Raw genomic sequence first — 13,816 nt, forward strand, 5'->3', positions numbered from 1 at the left:
CTTTTGTCTTCTGACAGTAAACTAAATATCTTTGGGTTGTGGACTGTTGTTCAGGACAAAACAAGACATTTGAAGATGTAAACTTGGGCTTTGGGGAAACACTGATTGACCTTTTTTTCCATTTTCTGGCATTTTATAGACCAAACAATTAATCTATTAATAGAGAAAATAATAAAATAATCGTTAGTTGCAGCGTTGTAACTTTTGTGAAGCACTTTGGGCTTCATCTTTGCCTGAAAGGTTCTGTACAAATAAAGTTATGATTAATATTATTATAAAATTCTGGATCTTAAACAGGTGCATGAGGACTGGGAGGCTTTCTGGAGTATTCGTGGGTGGAAAATTTGGTCTCCGTGCTTCATCTGTGAACAATGACGCACTAATTCTCCTCTTATAAACAAGCCTACTTTGATTCTGAAACCCTCCGTAGGTCGGATTTGAAAAGACCCGAGGTTAATTAGACTTGATCCAAAATTCGGTCAACCCAAACGGAGCTAAACAGAGAAGATCAACCTCCTCCAATTAACGTCATTATTCCTGCACTTCACAGTTCACACATGAAACACATGATGATTCAGAGCTGATAGAAACTGCAGATCAACTCGAGTCTTTTGGGACTGAAATTGTGCAGATTGGAAGAATTAATTCCTTATTAAGACTTCAGTTTATGAGCGTTGAATAGCGGAGCTTCTTCTGTGTGTCACAGACCACCACGAAGAAACTTTAATATTGTGGGAAACACGCTGCACTGATAGCTCCGAGCACATTTAATTCAACAGAGCAAGGTTTCAATCTAACAGAGATCTTCAGGCGTTGAACAAACTATTTTCTGCTGTCGAAATCAATCAATCTGCTTGATGTTACGTTATGTAAACCTCGCCAGTTATCTGCTGAGCCAAATGTCTCAAATAAAACGTTTTAAGGTGGATTATTTCTCTAAAAACCAAGTACTGTTCTCCTTCGGCTATTTTTAAGATTGTTGAGCACAATAAACGTCTCTGTACCTTCTCGTAGGCGTACTGCTCCTGCAGCATGACAGGAAGTCTCTCCAGGAAAGCCCTCATGCAGGGCGCCATGTTGAGGCCGACTACGCCCTGCTTCTTCAGAGCTGTGCGGCAAGTGGCCAGCACATGGTTGGACGCCATGAACTCTTTGGAGCTGTTCACAACCAGCACATCCTGGATGGATGAACACACACACACACACACACACACACACACACACACACACACACACAGGTGAAGCAGACCAGGGAGTAAATAAATACTCAATTTTATTTTAGTGATGCGGCTAAAAATTGTGGAAAAGTTTGACTCAGGCGAAGGGAAAAGGTCTTACCTTTGACCTGTTGGAGCAGACAGCGACACCCACATCTGGGATCCAGACGATATTCTGGATCGCCCCTGAACCGGCTACTACTGTCTGGACGACTGATCCGTCCTGAACACACACACACACACACACACAGTGACTCCAGTGCAGAGGTATTCAGTGTCACTGTAAACCACACAGTGTTCTGTAGCTGCCAGTAAAGATGAGTATGTAATTAATCATTTGTTCTTTTATTCTTGCACGTCTGTGTATCTCTGTGACTTGTACCTGCAGTATTTACATATATCCTGTGTGGGTGTTTTCACCTCCATCTGTGTGTGTGTGTGTGTGTGTGTGTGTACTTCTTCTTCTTCTTCTTCTTCTTACCCTCAGAGACCAGATGTTCATGAGGCCTCCCACTCCTCCAGATGCCAGAGCCAGACCGTCGGGACTGAAGGCGAGCGTTCTTACTGGAGTGATGTGGCCCTTCAGCTGGAAAACGCACGTCGCTCCACCTTCTGACCACCGGGAGGACTGCAACGTAACCACAGCGACAGTATGTGAAGAGGAAGAATGCAACATGTCTGCTGTGCTATTGTCTGGATGTATGGTGATAACATTTAAGAAGTTATGATAGTTAACTTTATTCATGTAGCACCTTTCATACATAAAATGCAGCTTCAATGTGGTTAACATGTTAAAAAAAAAACAGATCAGACATTTTAAACAAATAAAATATGAGAATATATTTAAAGTAGGAAGGAAGTAAAATAATAAAACAGTAAAATAAATCCAGTTAAATGCAAAACTAACCTAAAAATGTCCCTTTTTTGCATTTTACCCTGTTTATACTGTAACATCATAAAAGAAAAAAGCTCAATAACATCTCACTTCATCAGTTCAGACTTTCATTCAACATGTCGGGTGACAATTAATAGTAACTGTTAACTAAATGAATAAAAGTACCATGAGTTTAGAGTTTGCTTCGTTCTCCCACCATCCCTCTGATTCAGAGGAACAGGATTCTGGGAAGTTGGAGATGACCTGAGGAACGGTCCAGACTGAGACCAGACCGTTCTGGCAGCATCTGAAAAAACACAATGACACATGAAAAGTTTCGACCAAACCAAAAGGAAATACTTCTCTATTTTGGGAAATATGTTGTCAACGTGCCAACGTGTTAAAAAAAAAATGAGAACGTTTCCTTGAGATTTCTTGAGAAATGGTTTGAAAAGCCTGCAGGCTACGACATCTCTTATGTTTCTGGAGCAAATGTGTTTCTGTGTGTGTGTGCTGGAAGTGAAACATCTGTTCTTTTCTTGCCTATAAGTCGCTTTGAGCTAAAAGCACCAAATGAAAATGTAAATGTTGTGGAGATTAGCTGAGAAGTTACTGTCAGGTGTGTAGAAATCTAAACGTGAGTCATTTAACATTTCAAATATGCCTAAACGTGTGGATGTTGACACTAATCTGCTAAAATATTTCAGTCAGTGGTTAAAGGAAGATTTTAGAGTGAGACACTGGATGTTTTAATGTACTGTACGATTATTTTCATCATCAATCAATTCATCGCTTTGTCTCAGAAACATCAGAAAACTGTGAAAATATGTCTTCATACGTCCTGTTTTGTCCGACCAACAGTCCAAAAATCAGTTTACTATCATGTCAAGTCAAGAAGACACATCAAAGTCTCACATTTGAGAACCTGGAACCGGTAAAATTCAGACGTCTGACATTTGACACCAACGATTAATCGACTAATTGTTGCAGCTCTGATTGTCTCTATCGTACAGTTCAGTCACTTTATCTGACATCAGTTAAAGGTATGATTCTGAAAAAACAATATGACGCAAAACAGGAGCTCTTGATGAACAGATAAGCAATCAGTGTCCACAACAAAAGGCAAAAAAGTGAATTAAGTAAAAGCTTCAATCACTTGTCTGATCAGTGTGTGATCAATACATCGGTCGACCCGGCTTTTTAACTTCTGTACCTCGACGAATCAGCGTGCACGTAAAACTCTTTAGTATCACAGAGCGACCTACATGGCCAGCATGCTGAGGGGATTCGGTCCTCGTCCCTGCAGGCTGCACCAGGCCACGCTGTTAACCAGGGAGGGTTGTCTTATACTCTGCAGGCAGTACCAGCCAGAGCCTGAGTCAGAGTGAGAGTCGGGACTGGCCCAAAGCTTCACCGTCTCTTCTTTGGCACAAGTCAGCAAGATCTGACCGGTAGGACTCCACTTCATACTGGTGATTGACTCCTGGAAAAAACAACATGCCAATAAGAATCCACCAATTTAAGGGCAAAACTACTTCTTTATTTGATGCAATTAAGTAAGCAGGTAACTGTAAATCTGTGTCCACATGCAGCACGTCAGTAACCACATTTCTCTCCTCTCTCTGAGCTTATTCTGGAAGTGTGTCTTACAGATTTTAACTGTATGAGTGATAGAAAAACACCGATTTCTGCCTTTTTAAAAAAAATGTCACTTATTTTCACTTCTACAGGCTACTTTGTATTAGTTTCAGTCAGACTTTGGATGGTTTTATGTTAAATAAGAGGAAGCATCGGTCCATGTCATGATCTCAGCTTTCATCCAGCCGCTATGCTGTTACTTTTCCTGTCTGCAGTTCTTTTGTTATACACATGAATACTTGTAGAAAGCCAATTAACAACCTGGTTTCTTGTAAACAATGAAAACAGCATTCTCCTGTAGGAATCTACCTCTGCTTCTCTAATCCTCTACTCAGATAGTTTGCAGAGGCGACTGTCGTCTGGCTCCTTAATACATTGATTGATTTCACGTTATTATCATAATATATTTCTGAAATTTGTCTTGCATCCTAAGGCATACACTGTCTCCAAACAACAAAACAAATACTGGTATATAAACGCAGTGTTTGTGCAGTACTGCTCTACCTTGTGTGCATCAATGACCACAATGGCTCCTTTTTCTAACGGCTCTTTGGATCCAATCAGCAGCTTGCCATCTGCGTAGCCCACAGCGAAAGGCTTGTCTTCACTGTACCAGGCTATGTGCATCACTGCCACTGAGGGAGGATGATAAAAGTTCACTTTGTCACTCACATGAATAATTATCAAAGACATTTAAACTACTGACAATCGCTCAGTTGTGTGAAATTATAAATACAAAAAAAACAGAATAATCACAAATAAAATAAAAACCCTCCTCTTCATACCGTCTTTCCTGTAGCAGTGCTCCAGCTCGGTGCGGTGCATACTGGAGGTGTCCAGCACCTCGATGAGGCCCAGAGATCCGTCCATCCGACCCACCAGCAGCATGTCCATGGGCTCCCCGCACCACAAAGACTCTGCTTCCTCTTCGGGCCAGGCCAGCGCCGACACCCAGTGAGGCTGCACGTCCAGAAGACCCTTACCACCTTAAAAGTAGAGAAGAGGAGATCAGAGTTTATGTAAAGCTGTTTTTATTACACTGAGAATATGTGTTTATTCTGTACACAAATATATAAGCTGATTTAAAATGTACTGAGAGGCAACATCATGTGGTTTGAACTAATTATACAACAATGCCCACAGAGAAATGCTAATGTACAGAGTTTCATTTGCTTGTGCAGTAAAGGATGCATTCATATTGCAGAGGCACAAGAGAAAATGCGCTCATGAAAGCTAATACTAATGTAATTGTGGACTTTCATCCTTGAAGCCATTGAAAGTGGCCAAGGACAGATGGTATGTGCTGCAGGGTGTGTGGTGGGAGGCAGGAAATGATGATTGGACCACATCCAGTCCCAAGGCATATTTATTTTTAATGGGCTATAAAATCTTAATGCCCTCTCATTCATATTCTGTGGACCTCACACACCAGTTATATGAACTGGGGCCACATACACACATTTTATGCTGAAACAGTTTCTCAAAACAACTCTAATGGAGCTCATCATTAACACAAAGTATATATAAAAAAAAAAACTAATAGAATTAAGACCCCGGAGGAGCTGGAAATAATAAATTTTTATACCATTAACTTGCCAGATGTTGACCATTTTTTCCATAGCGGAGGCCAGATATTTTCCAGTGACGCTCCAGGACAGAGGAGACAAGGAAACATCACTGGGGGATCCCAACCCTGACATGCCCTCCTCTGAAGAACCATCACTGATGACAGACGACAGACAAAAAAGCACAAATTAGACAAAAAGAAAACATTAATACATTTTTTTAGCTACTTATGGGGCAGCAGGATAACCTCAAAACACAACATCTGACATATTATCACCTTATAAAGTTGTTATGGGGAATGTGTTAGTTTCCTATTTACACATACAGCTGATGCGGAACAACATTAGCATTAATTTTAATGTACTGTAAGTCAAATATTCACACTCCTCTTGGTTCAGTTTGGCTCCTTAGCTGCTGGATGTTCCCCTTTATTCACCAGCTAGTCGCTAACTTTGTCTGATTTGCCTTTTAGTGTTGGGCAGGTTGCATACAAGGGCTGCAAATAATAATTATTTTCATTATCAATTAATCGATTAGTCCCAACCAAGAGTTCATAACTCAAAGACATTCAGTTTACTGTCATATAACACCAAATAAACCAGCAAATATTCACATTTGAGAAGCTGGAATCAGACAATTTGGACATTTCTTCTTAAAACAGAACTCAAAACAATCTATTGATTACTAAAATAGTTGGGGATTCATTTTCTGTTGATCGACTGCGACTAATTGTTGCAGCTCTTTTGCATTCAGTGGCTTTAACAGCTGCCTGCTGCTGGAAATGAGGTTGATGGGAGCAGAGTTTGTAGGCTGGGAACCAAAGAGCTCCAAGAGGCTTCAAACCTAACAATACGAGACCCCTTTCACATAACAGATAATCATCTGATCTATTGTTTAGAGAAAAATATTGATACTGACCTTTAACAGTCATAAAACATGAATCAGACAGACTATATGTACGGCAGACAGAACAGACTGGCTCCTGTCAGTCCCTCCGGAGTTTTTTGTGATTATTGTGGCCAAAATTATTTGACTTTGAAGTGGCTTTTCTCAAAAACTGTGATACATTTTGCAATGTTTTATGTGGTTTTTGGGGGATAAAATTGCAGGAATTGGGAAAACTACTAACAATGAAGAGTCATATTTAATCACTTCCTTCAATAAAAAGCAACAATAGAAGCAACTATATTTCAGTGCTTATTTATTTTCTTAACATGAGAACCAGAGCTGAATCACAAGCAGCCTGTTGATTTCAACATTTAATGTGGAAAAGTTGCAGTAATTTAGCAAAATAAGATTTCTTGAATTTGCGTTTATTGCGATTGCAAAAACAGAGTTTCCTGGAGGGACTGACTCGTCATTAACTGATAGAGATGCACAACGTTCGATAGCTTTTCTCTTTAAAATGTAACACACTGATGTTTCTGGAGGTTTGTGGTGTTTCAGAAAGTCTTACTCCTTATTGAAGATGCAGGTCTGCTGCAGAGTGTACTGGCTCTTGGTTACATTCCACACTCTGACTGTCCCATCGTTCCCAATAGTAGCCAGCAGGCCTTTCTTACTGCACCAACTACATGTGATGACCTGAGTGAAACAGAGAAAAATTTAATTTAACATGTTTTGAGTTCTAAACAAGCCAACAAACCGCCGTCTTGATCCCCGCTGCCGACTCACCCTGCTCTGGTGAGCCTCTAGCTTGATGAAGGAGCACTTTCGCAGATCGCCCGCCATGTCGGCGAAGGTTTGCGGCCGGCTCTGGTTGTTGTCGCGGTCGTGGGCGGCCAGCGTGCGGACCAGCTGCTGAGCGGCCCACTGACGGTGCTGCGAGGAAAGTCTGGAGGACAGACAGCAGGCCGCCAGAGCGTTGGCCAGTTCCAGAGGGCCTACAGCGGAGGGATTATGGGAAGGATGGGCATACAAATGCGCAATTAGACCTGCTCGACACGGAACACAAGGTGACAAGGTTGCCCCGGTGAGTGAGAGAAGGTGCACAAATGAAAAAAAAGACACACACACACCAAAAACATAAAAAGCACAGAAAAAAAAAACAAAATTTGACCCAAGTGGACAAAGAAACAGTGCAGAGCTACCACAAGTATGAGCCACGTGTGCATGACAGCTACACATAATATATGAATTATGACATGATTATGAACATGAATTATGACTACATGAATTACACAAATACATGCTTATTATAATGAGATGATTAACATTTAAGCCAGCAAAAAAAACAAAAACACATTACAACACATTGCTTTGACATTAAACTTTGTAAAAACACACACTGAATTAAATTAAGCAGTTTAAAGCTGAATCACAACGTATAAAATACATCATTCTGACAAATATTTGAAAGATAAAAGTATTGAAAGTGGCTTCATCAATCAAAAGGTGCCATATATGGTAGTTTAATTCATTTCAAATATCGCATCTCAACGTTGTATCTTACAGAAAACAAGGAAACAAGAAAGAGCAACAATGTTAAACCATCTTATTTCTATCTCCTGCACTCTCTAATATTCTACAAACCTCTTTTCTCCAGATCAGCCTTGTCATGAGCAGGCCTGAGTCTGGCCCCTTTATCTGCCAGCAGGGCCACCAGAGCCTGCGTGACCACAAAATTGGGTGAGGTGACGAGCTTGTTCTCCTCGGCGACGCCGCGCAGAAAGCTGGGCAGGAACTTCCGCTGGATCGGATCGTCAACTGTGGTGAGATTCATGCCTGTGGCTGCTGAGATCAAGTTCTGGAAAATGACGGAAAAATTGATTTAAGGCAGATGTGTTTGTTTTGATAAGCAAACAGCAGCGACAGTAATTAACAGGGAAAATATTAGAAATTATACTTCTAAAAGAAAATTAGTTCACAAATGTATATTATATAAATAAAGGCCTGTTTTTAATGAGGGCCTGTTTCTGTCTTCAGTTAAGATAAATACCAGTATTTTAAAATTTAGAACTTAAAATTTTACACCCATTAATTCTTTATTGAGTTGTCCTGGACTCGATATTATTCCTTTGATCACTCGACATACAAGTATTGAAGTGTTGAAGTGGCTTTAAATTGTATGATACACATCAATGTTTCCATCACTTGGATAGAAACCGACGACCTTCTGCTTGATTACTGATCAAACCTTGTAAACAAATCATCTTAATTGTGATTTTATCTCTATATATTGTATCACAGCTTGTCACAGACCATCAATAAATGCAATTTAAGGCAACAAACAAATATGTGAGTAGCGTTGCACTGGTGTTCATTTTATATTTGAATATTGGATGATTCTTACCGGCTGTGACATTTAAGAAACACCACATGACTTATAGTATGGAGCACAGAATCATAGGTTTCACGTTTTAAGGCAGTTCTGCACTGTTATATAACTAAAACACGATGACACACGATACAACTGACCAGATTTGGGATAATTGCTTAAAAACAAAGATTACAGGACATCCTGGTGGCTTTAAGACATCGACCATCTTACTGGAACATCCCCGGTTTGAGTCCAACAGACAGATACAACAGATCTCAAAATGGAACTATGTGGATCCGTCTTAAGAAGAGCGAGGCAGCTGAGTAACATCGTGTACCTGAGTGCACAGCTGCACCAGCAGCTTGGCGGCGTTGGGACTGTTGGAGGCCAAGCAGCCCACTGCTGTGCTGAGGTAAGCCAAACAGGAGATGGGTTTGCTCGCCTTGGCGGCCCCGCGGGGCCTTTCAGTGTGGCCGGAGCCCGCTGTAGGACTGGTGGAAAGACCGGCTCGGCCCGCTGCCGCCAAGCACATCAGCCTGACCAGAGTCCTGATGTCAGTCAAACCAAGAGACTCCAGACCTGCCGCGAGGCTGCAGCTCGAACCGCTGAGTGAGAGGGAAGGAAAGAGGAGGAGGAGGAGGAGGAAGAGGAGGAGGAAAGATAAATATATATTATCTAACAGATAGCTGCTTCTTTCATCTGCCTGTCAAATGGATTTAAATGTTTGTTTTCATTTAAAGGGTTGAAATGATTAAAATACTTTGGGATTATAACAGCTCACTTTATTCATCATTATTATGTCAGTTTTGGTGAGTTAAAGCTGCTGTATTTAGACTTTTTATGTAATTATGGCATCTTTTAAATTATCATAATGTGATACTTAATATGTAGTGTCAATTGTTTTATCCTATCATGAGGGAGGGGTTGCCAGGGTCGTGAGTTTTCACCACACAGTGGCTTTACATTACAAATAGCTTAATACTGTAGCTAGTGTGTTTGATGAGGCCAATGTTTCCCCTCATGTTAACCTCACACAAAAAAACAAGGAAAAAAGGAAAAAAAGAAAGAAAAACTGCAGGTCATATAGTCCACACACACACACACACACACGGACAGAGGGAGTGTGTAGAAATGTTCTTGCTCTTGTGTTGGTGAAGGTTACCTGACAGACAGCAGGGACAGGGCTCGCATCACCATGGTCCTGGCGAGAAGCACCTGGGCTGCAGCCGTCACCCTCCTCAGCGCCATCACTCGGTCATGTGGGTTCTGCAGGGCTGCGGCCTGCTCCCCGAGGGTCACCCTGCCTGACGAACTCTTATCCACCGAGGTCTGACAGCCTGGAAACAACCACACACTCACTTTACAGCTGTTATATATGATAAAGAATAAAGAGTTGACAGTTTAACTCATGAAGGTTTCTGAAGACTGATGACGACAACTCACAGCTAATATCTGATATTAACTTTGAGCTTAATAATCTAATTGTCATAGAAACCAGGTTAAGTACATGTTTCCATCTGTTTTTATGTTTTTTTATCTGCTGTTTCGTGATGATTTAATGATGTATTGTATGTCATTTATCTAATGACAGAGTTCAACATTACAAGACAGCATTTAGTACATCACAGCATGCACAGACACACTGTTGAAACCAGAATGTTTTTATTATAAATAGTACTGCTCAGTTAAGGAGCTGCAGCTAACAATTATTTTCCTTATTGATTAATCTGCCAGTTATTTCTCATTAATCGTTTAATCGCAATTTACTCACAGCTCAAGATGTTATTATCAAATGTCTTGTTTTGTCCAAAAAATAGTCTAAGGCCCAAAGATATTCAATTTACTACAGTATTAAAACAAGGAAAATCAGCAGTAGTTGTCTGTTTTTCTGTAGTAATAGTAATGTAACAGTTTTCTGGTCAACTAATTGATTAATTGACTATCGTTGTAGTTCTATTATCATCATCACCAGTCATCAGTGAAGAACACAGATCCAGGAGGAAAAGCTCGCAGATGTTTGGATGCCTTTGTTTTGTGTGTAACGGGCAGAAAATGACAAACAGGCATGTCACTGACAGCTTCACTCAAAAAGCTGAAGACAAAACATTCAATGGTTCCAAGGTTACTGGCCCCGGAGATCAGAGGTGTTAAAGGGAAGACAGTGAGATCATGAACCCACCTATCTGCAGCAGGGTCTCCTCCATACTGTTGGTGGCTGTCACCATAGCGACGGAGGCTCCCAGCGGGTCGCTGTCGGGGAACTGGACAGCTTCGGGGACGATCCTGCGCTCGCTCAGACCCAGCGGGCCGGCCAAAAGCTCGAACTCCTCCTCCCCCGTCAGCTTCTCGTCTTCGTCCACATCCAGCATGTCCCAGTCCTCTGTAGCGGGACGGTCAAACACGCATGATTTAAAAACAAACACATAACTTCTGTGTGTCACTGCAAGAAATATTAAATACATCACATGACATTTACAAGGATTCATAATGCATCTTACCTTCATAGACACTGTCCTGCTTTCCCAGGAGGTCAGGAGCCTGTCCTTTATATCTGAATAACATGAACAAGTTTAAATAATAAGATAATATAAAATAGTGCAGAAATAATACAGATCTCAACTACAGTATGTGACGCACCGCCCATACACAGAGGTAGGTGGCAAAAGTTATTATTAATACAGTCAGATAAAGATATATCTGTGTGTATGAGCATATTCTAGCTCTAGTGGTTGTAAGAACCGTCACAGAGAGGAAACATCCATAATGCTTTCTGCTTTCCTTTCTCATGCATTACATACCTCTCCACAATGGGGACTTTAGCCTTGCTTTTGATGGCCAAGTACTTCTCTCTGCAGGCGCCACACAGCAGGTAGTAAGGGTTTCCGCTGCCGCACTCCCCTCCGAACCAGCCGTCTACGTAGGAGCCGTTGCTGCGGTAACCCTGCCGGTTGGCGCTGCGGCCGCAGCCCGGGTGGCTCTTCTTCATGTGTTGATTGAAGTTGGCGACGTTGGCCTCGCACAGCTCGCACACCACCACTTCGTCTCGATCGTCTGTCTCACATACATGCTGTGAGGTGCAGAGAATCACACGCACACACACACATACATACATGAAGACAAACACAGACACACACACACACACAGGACAAAGTTGTCGGGCTTTAGCAATGCAGGAAATGAATCCGTGTGATGGATTATGTTAGAAAAATGAGTTGATGGCAGCTTTGCATTAATGGATTAATTTTCCAGCCACTTATCAACATCCAGAAAAATCACCTCTCTCTTCATGCCAGTTAGATCTATGAGTGAGTGAGTGAGTGAGCTTTCAGGGGAAATGTGCTTGGACGAGTGAGAGCGTTGCATAAACCGGGTTAATGAAGCTGGGATTTCAGCGTGCACATGTGAGTTAAGTGTGAGTGAGAAGTAATGCGCAGCAGGTTAGGCAGCAGAATGGAGATGGCAGCCCTCTGGCCATAGCATAAAGTCACACACACCCATGTTGGCCAGTCCAGTACCTCCGGGATCCACATTCCCAGAATGTCGGTGTCACTGGCAAGGTCCTGTCCAAACATGGCCTCCATCGTCTCCTCGTCCAGGTCCATCTCCAGCTCCTCGTCCAGGTTGAAGTCATAAAGGGCTCCAGGGTCTTGCTGCTGCTGGAGGGATGAGACCTCCCGACGTGACTGGCTGTGGTGGGCCTGCACTGAGCGGTACAGTCCGGCTTAGAGGGAGAGAGAGTGTAAAATGAAGTGAGGAAATGGGAGAGAAATATGCGCTTTGTTTAGACCAAGTGTGAAGAAAAAGTAAAAAAGGTATCTGTGGAATATTCTCACCAGCGCGGGCTAACAGTGTGCGTGCAGCCAGATCAAAACGATGTTTCCTACCGACAGCAGAGCGGCCTCTGAGAGGAGCGCCGCTGGAGGCTGATGCGCTGTCCTGCTCCAGACCCTCCGGACTACAAAGGTACACAAATATAGACTTTATTCATTTTTTTTATACATAGATTTTCCTAATAAACTCTGACTTTGCACACAAGTAAAGAAAAACACATTTGCCCTAAGACTAGATTCCTACATTACTATCTTCATTTAAATGTCCCTCACCCCAAGTACGACATATTCTAGTGTCTGTTCCACCAACTCAAAGGAAGGCCATTAAAATACTTCAACATCCTGCTGACGGTACTTAAAAACTATTCTGGGCTTCTCTCTTTGTTTACTCAGGTCTCTCTCCTGTTCTGCTTCCTGTAGATGAGACTCTGGATCAGATATTTATGTTGCTTTGCTAATGTTTACTTGCTACCAAATGTCAAACCTTCCCACAGAGCCGGAACCAAAGCATCACATTTTACTGAACATATTGTAAGAACAATTTGAACATGTAAGTCTATACTTTGCTCATGTATGATACCAGTAAATTAAGTTACTGGTGGTGAAACTGTGATTGTTTTCATCTTATTTAAGGTTAGGATAACGTATTAACTATTTGAGAGCTCCTCCTCTACCTCTCACTGAAGCCTTCCTCCATTTCTGAAGCGTCAGCACTGGCGATGTCTCCGGGTGAGCACAGATACGAGCTCCTGTCCAGAGATTTGCCTCCAGCGGACGCCGTCGCACCCGGACAGGACGAGTCAGATCCATCGCCGCCGACGCCGACGCCGCTGCCAACGCCGCTGCCGACGCCGCTGCCAACGCCGCTGCCTCTGGTGTGAGGCTCGTCGTGCTCGTCCTCTGTACCTGGATGCTCTATCATCCACATGGCGAGCACCGTGATGTTCTGAGCGTCTGCTTCTCCTCGAGCGCCTGGGGATAAGCAGGAATACACATCAGACCCCTTTAATGAAGATACCACTCATAGTCATATAAAACATTTCTTTGGGGAATAATGACATCCACCTACTGTGTTTATTACACACAAATTCCATGCTACAATAACGTAAACTCACCGTATGTCCTGTACTTTTTCCAAATTTGGTGAGAATAAGAATTAAGCTCAAATACACAGCATTAAAAGAAGCATCTAGGCAAGAACAATCCAGGCAAGCGGCTTGAGAAAGACTGACCAGTTGCCTCCAGAGCTTTGGTGATCTGGCGCAGGGAGAAGCCCATCTCCAGCAGGGGCACAGCGATGGCGGGAGGAGGGGGAGACGTTGACAGCCTGCTGCTGGGGTCTGACAGAGCTGCAGCAAAGATCAACCACTGTGAGTGAAATCTGGCACGTATGTTTGAATATGCCGCTAAAAGCATTTAGAAATATGTTGAG

At 42.4% G+C, this 13,816-nt stretch overlaps 1 protein-coding gene across 7 annotated transcripts in view; it reads right to left on the minus strand.

The window, feature by feature from the left end:
• The window catches only part of herc1 (HECT and RLD domain containing E3 ubiquitin protein ligase family member 1), a 71,496-nt gene that overhangs the window by 20,285 nt on the left and 37,395 nt on the right, over positions 1-13,816 (minus strand). For 4 of the 7 annotated variants that reach the window (XM_044357932.1, XM_044357928.1, XM_044357909.1 and 1 more), the window contains exons 42-61: positions 13,617-13,733; positions 13,059-13,356; positions 12,388-12,509; positions 12,049-12,275; positions 11,353-11,621; positions 11,053-11,105; positions 10,734-10,934; positions 9,717-9,891; positions 8,892-9,159; positions 7,828-8,041; positions 6,970-7,229; positions 6,752-6,879; positions 5,315-5,451; positions 4,515-4,715; positions 4,234-4,364; positions 3,357-3,574; positions 2,278-2,398; positions 1,699-1,845; positions 1,339-1,440; positions 1,005-1,178 (exon numbers count right to left, since the gene is read on the minus strand). In XM_044357932.1, coding sequence (XP_044213867.1) covers positions 1,005-1,178; positions 1,339-1,440; positions 1,699-1,845; positions 2,278-2,398; positions 3,357-3,574; positions 4,234-4,364; positions 4,515-4,715; positions 5,315-5,451; positions 6,752-6,879; positions 6,970-7,229; positions 7,828-8,041; positions 8,892-9,159; positions 9,717-9,891; positions 10,734-10,934; positions 11,053-11,105; positions 11,353-11,621; positions 12,049-12,275; positions 12,388-12,509; positions 13,059-13,356; positions 13,617-13,733 — 3,563 coding nt within the window. The remainder of the gene's footprint in view (positions 1-1,004; positions 1,179-1,338; positions 1,441-1,698; positions 1,846-2,277; positions 2,399-3,356; positions 3,575-4,233; positions 4,365-4,514; positions 4,716-5,314; positions 5,452-6,751; positions 6,880-6,969; positions 7,230-7,827; positions 8,042-8,891; positions 9,160-9,716; positions 9,892-10,733; positions 10,935-11,052; positions 11,106-11,352; positions 11,622-12,048; positions 12,276-12,387; positions 12,510-13,058; positions 13,357-13,616; positions 13,734-13,816) is intronic. The other 3 variants (XM_044357934.1, XM_044357933.1, XM_044357920.1) reach the window with 2 other exon arrangements.

The sequence above is a fragment of the Thunnus albacares genome, chromosome 1 (genome assembly GCF_914725855.1).
Source record: "Thunnus albacares chromosome 1, fThuAlb1.1, whole genome shotgun sequence".
Taxonomy (NCBI): domain Eukaryota; kingdom Metazoa; phylum Chordata; class Actinopteri; order Scombriformes; family Scombridae; genus Thunnus; species Thunnus albacares.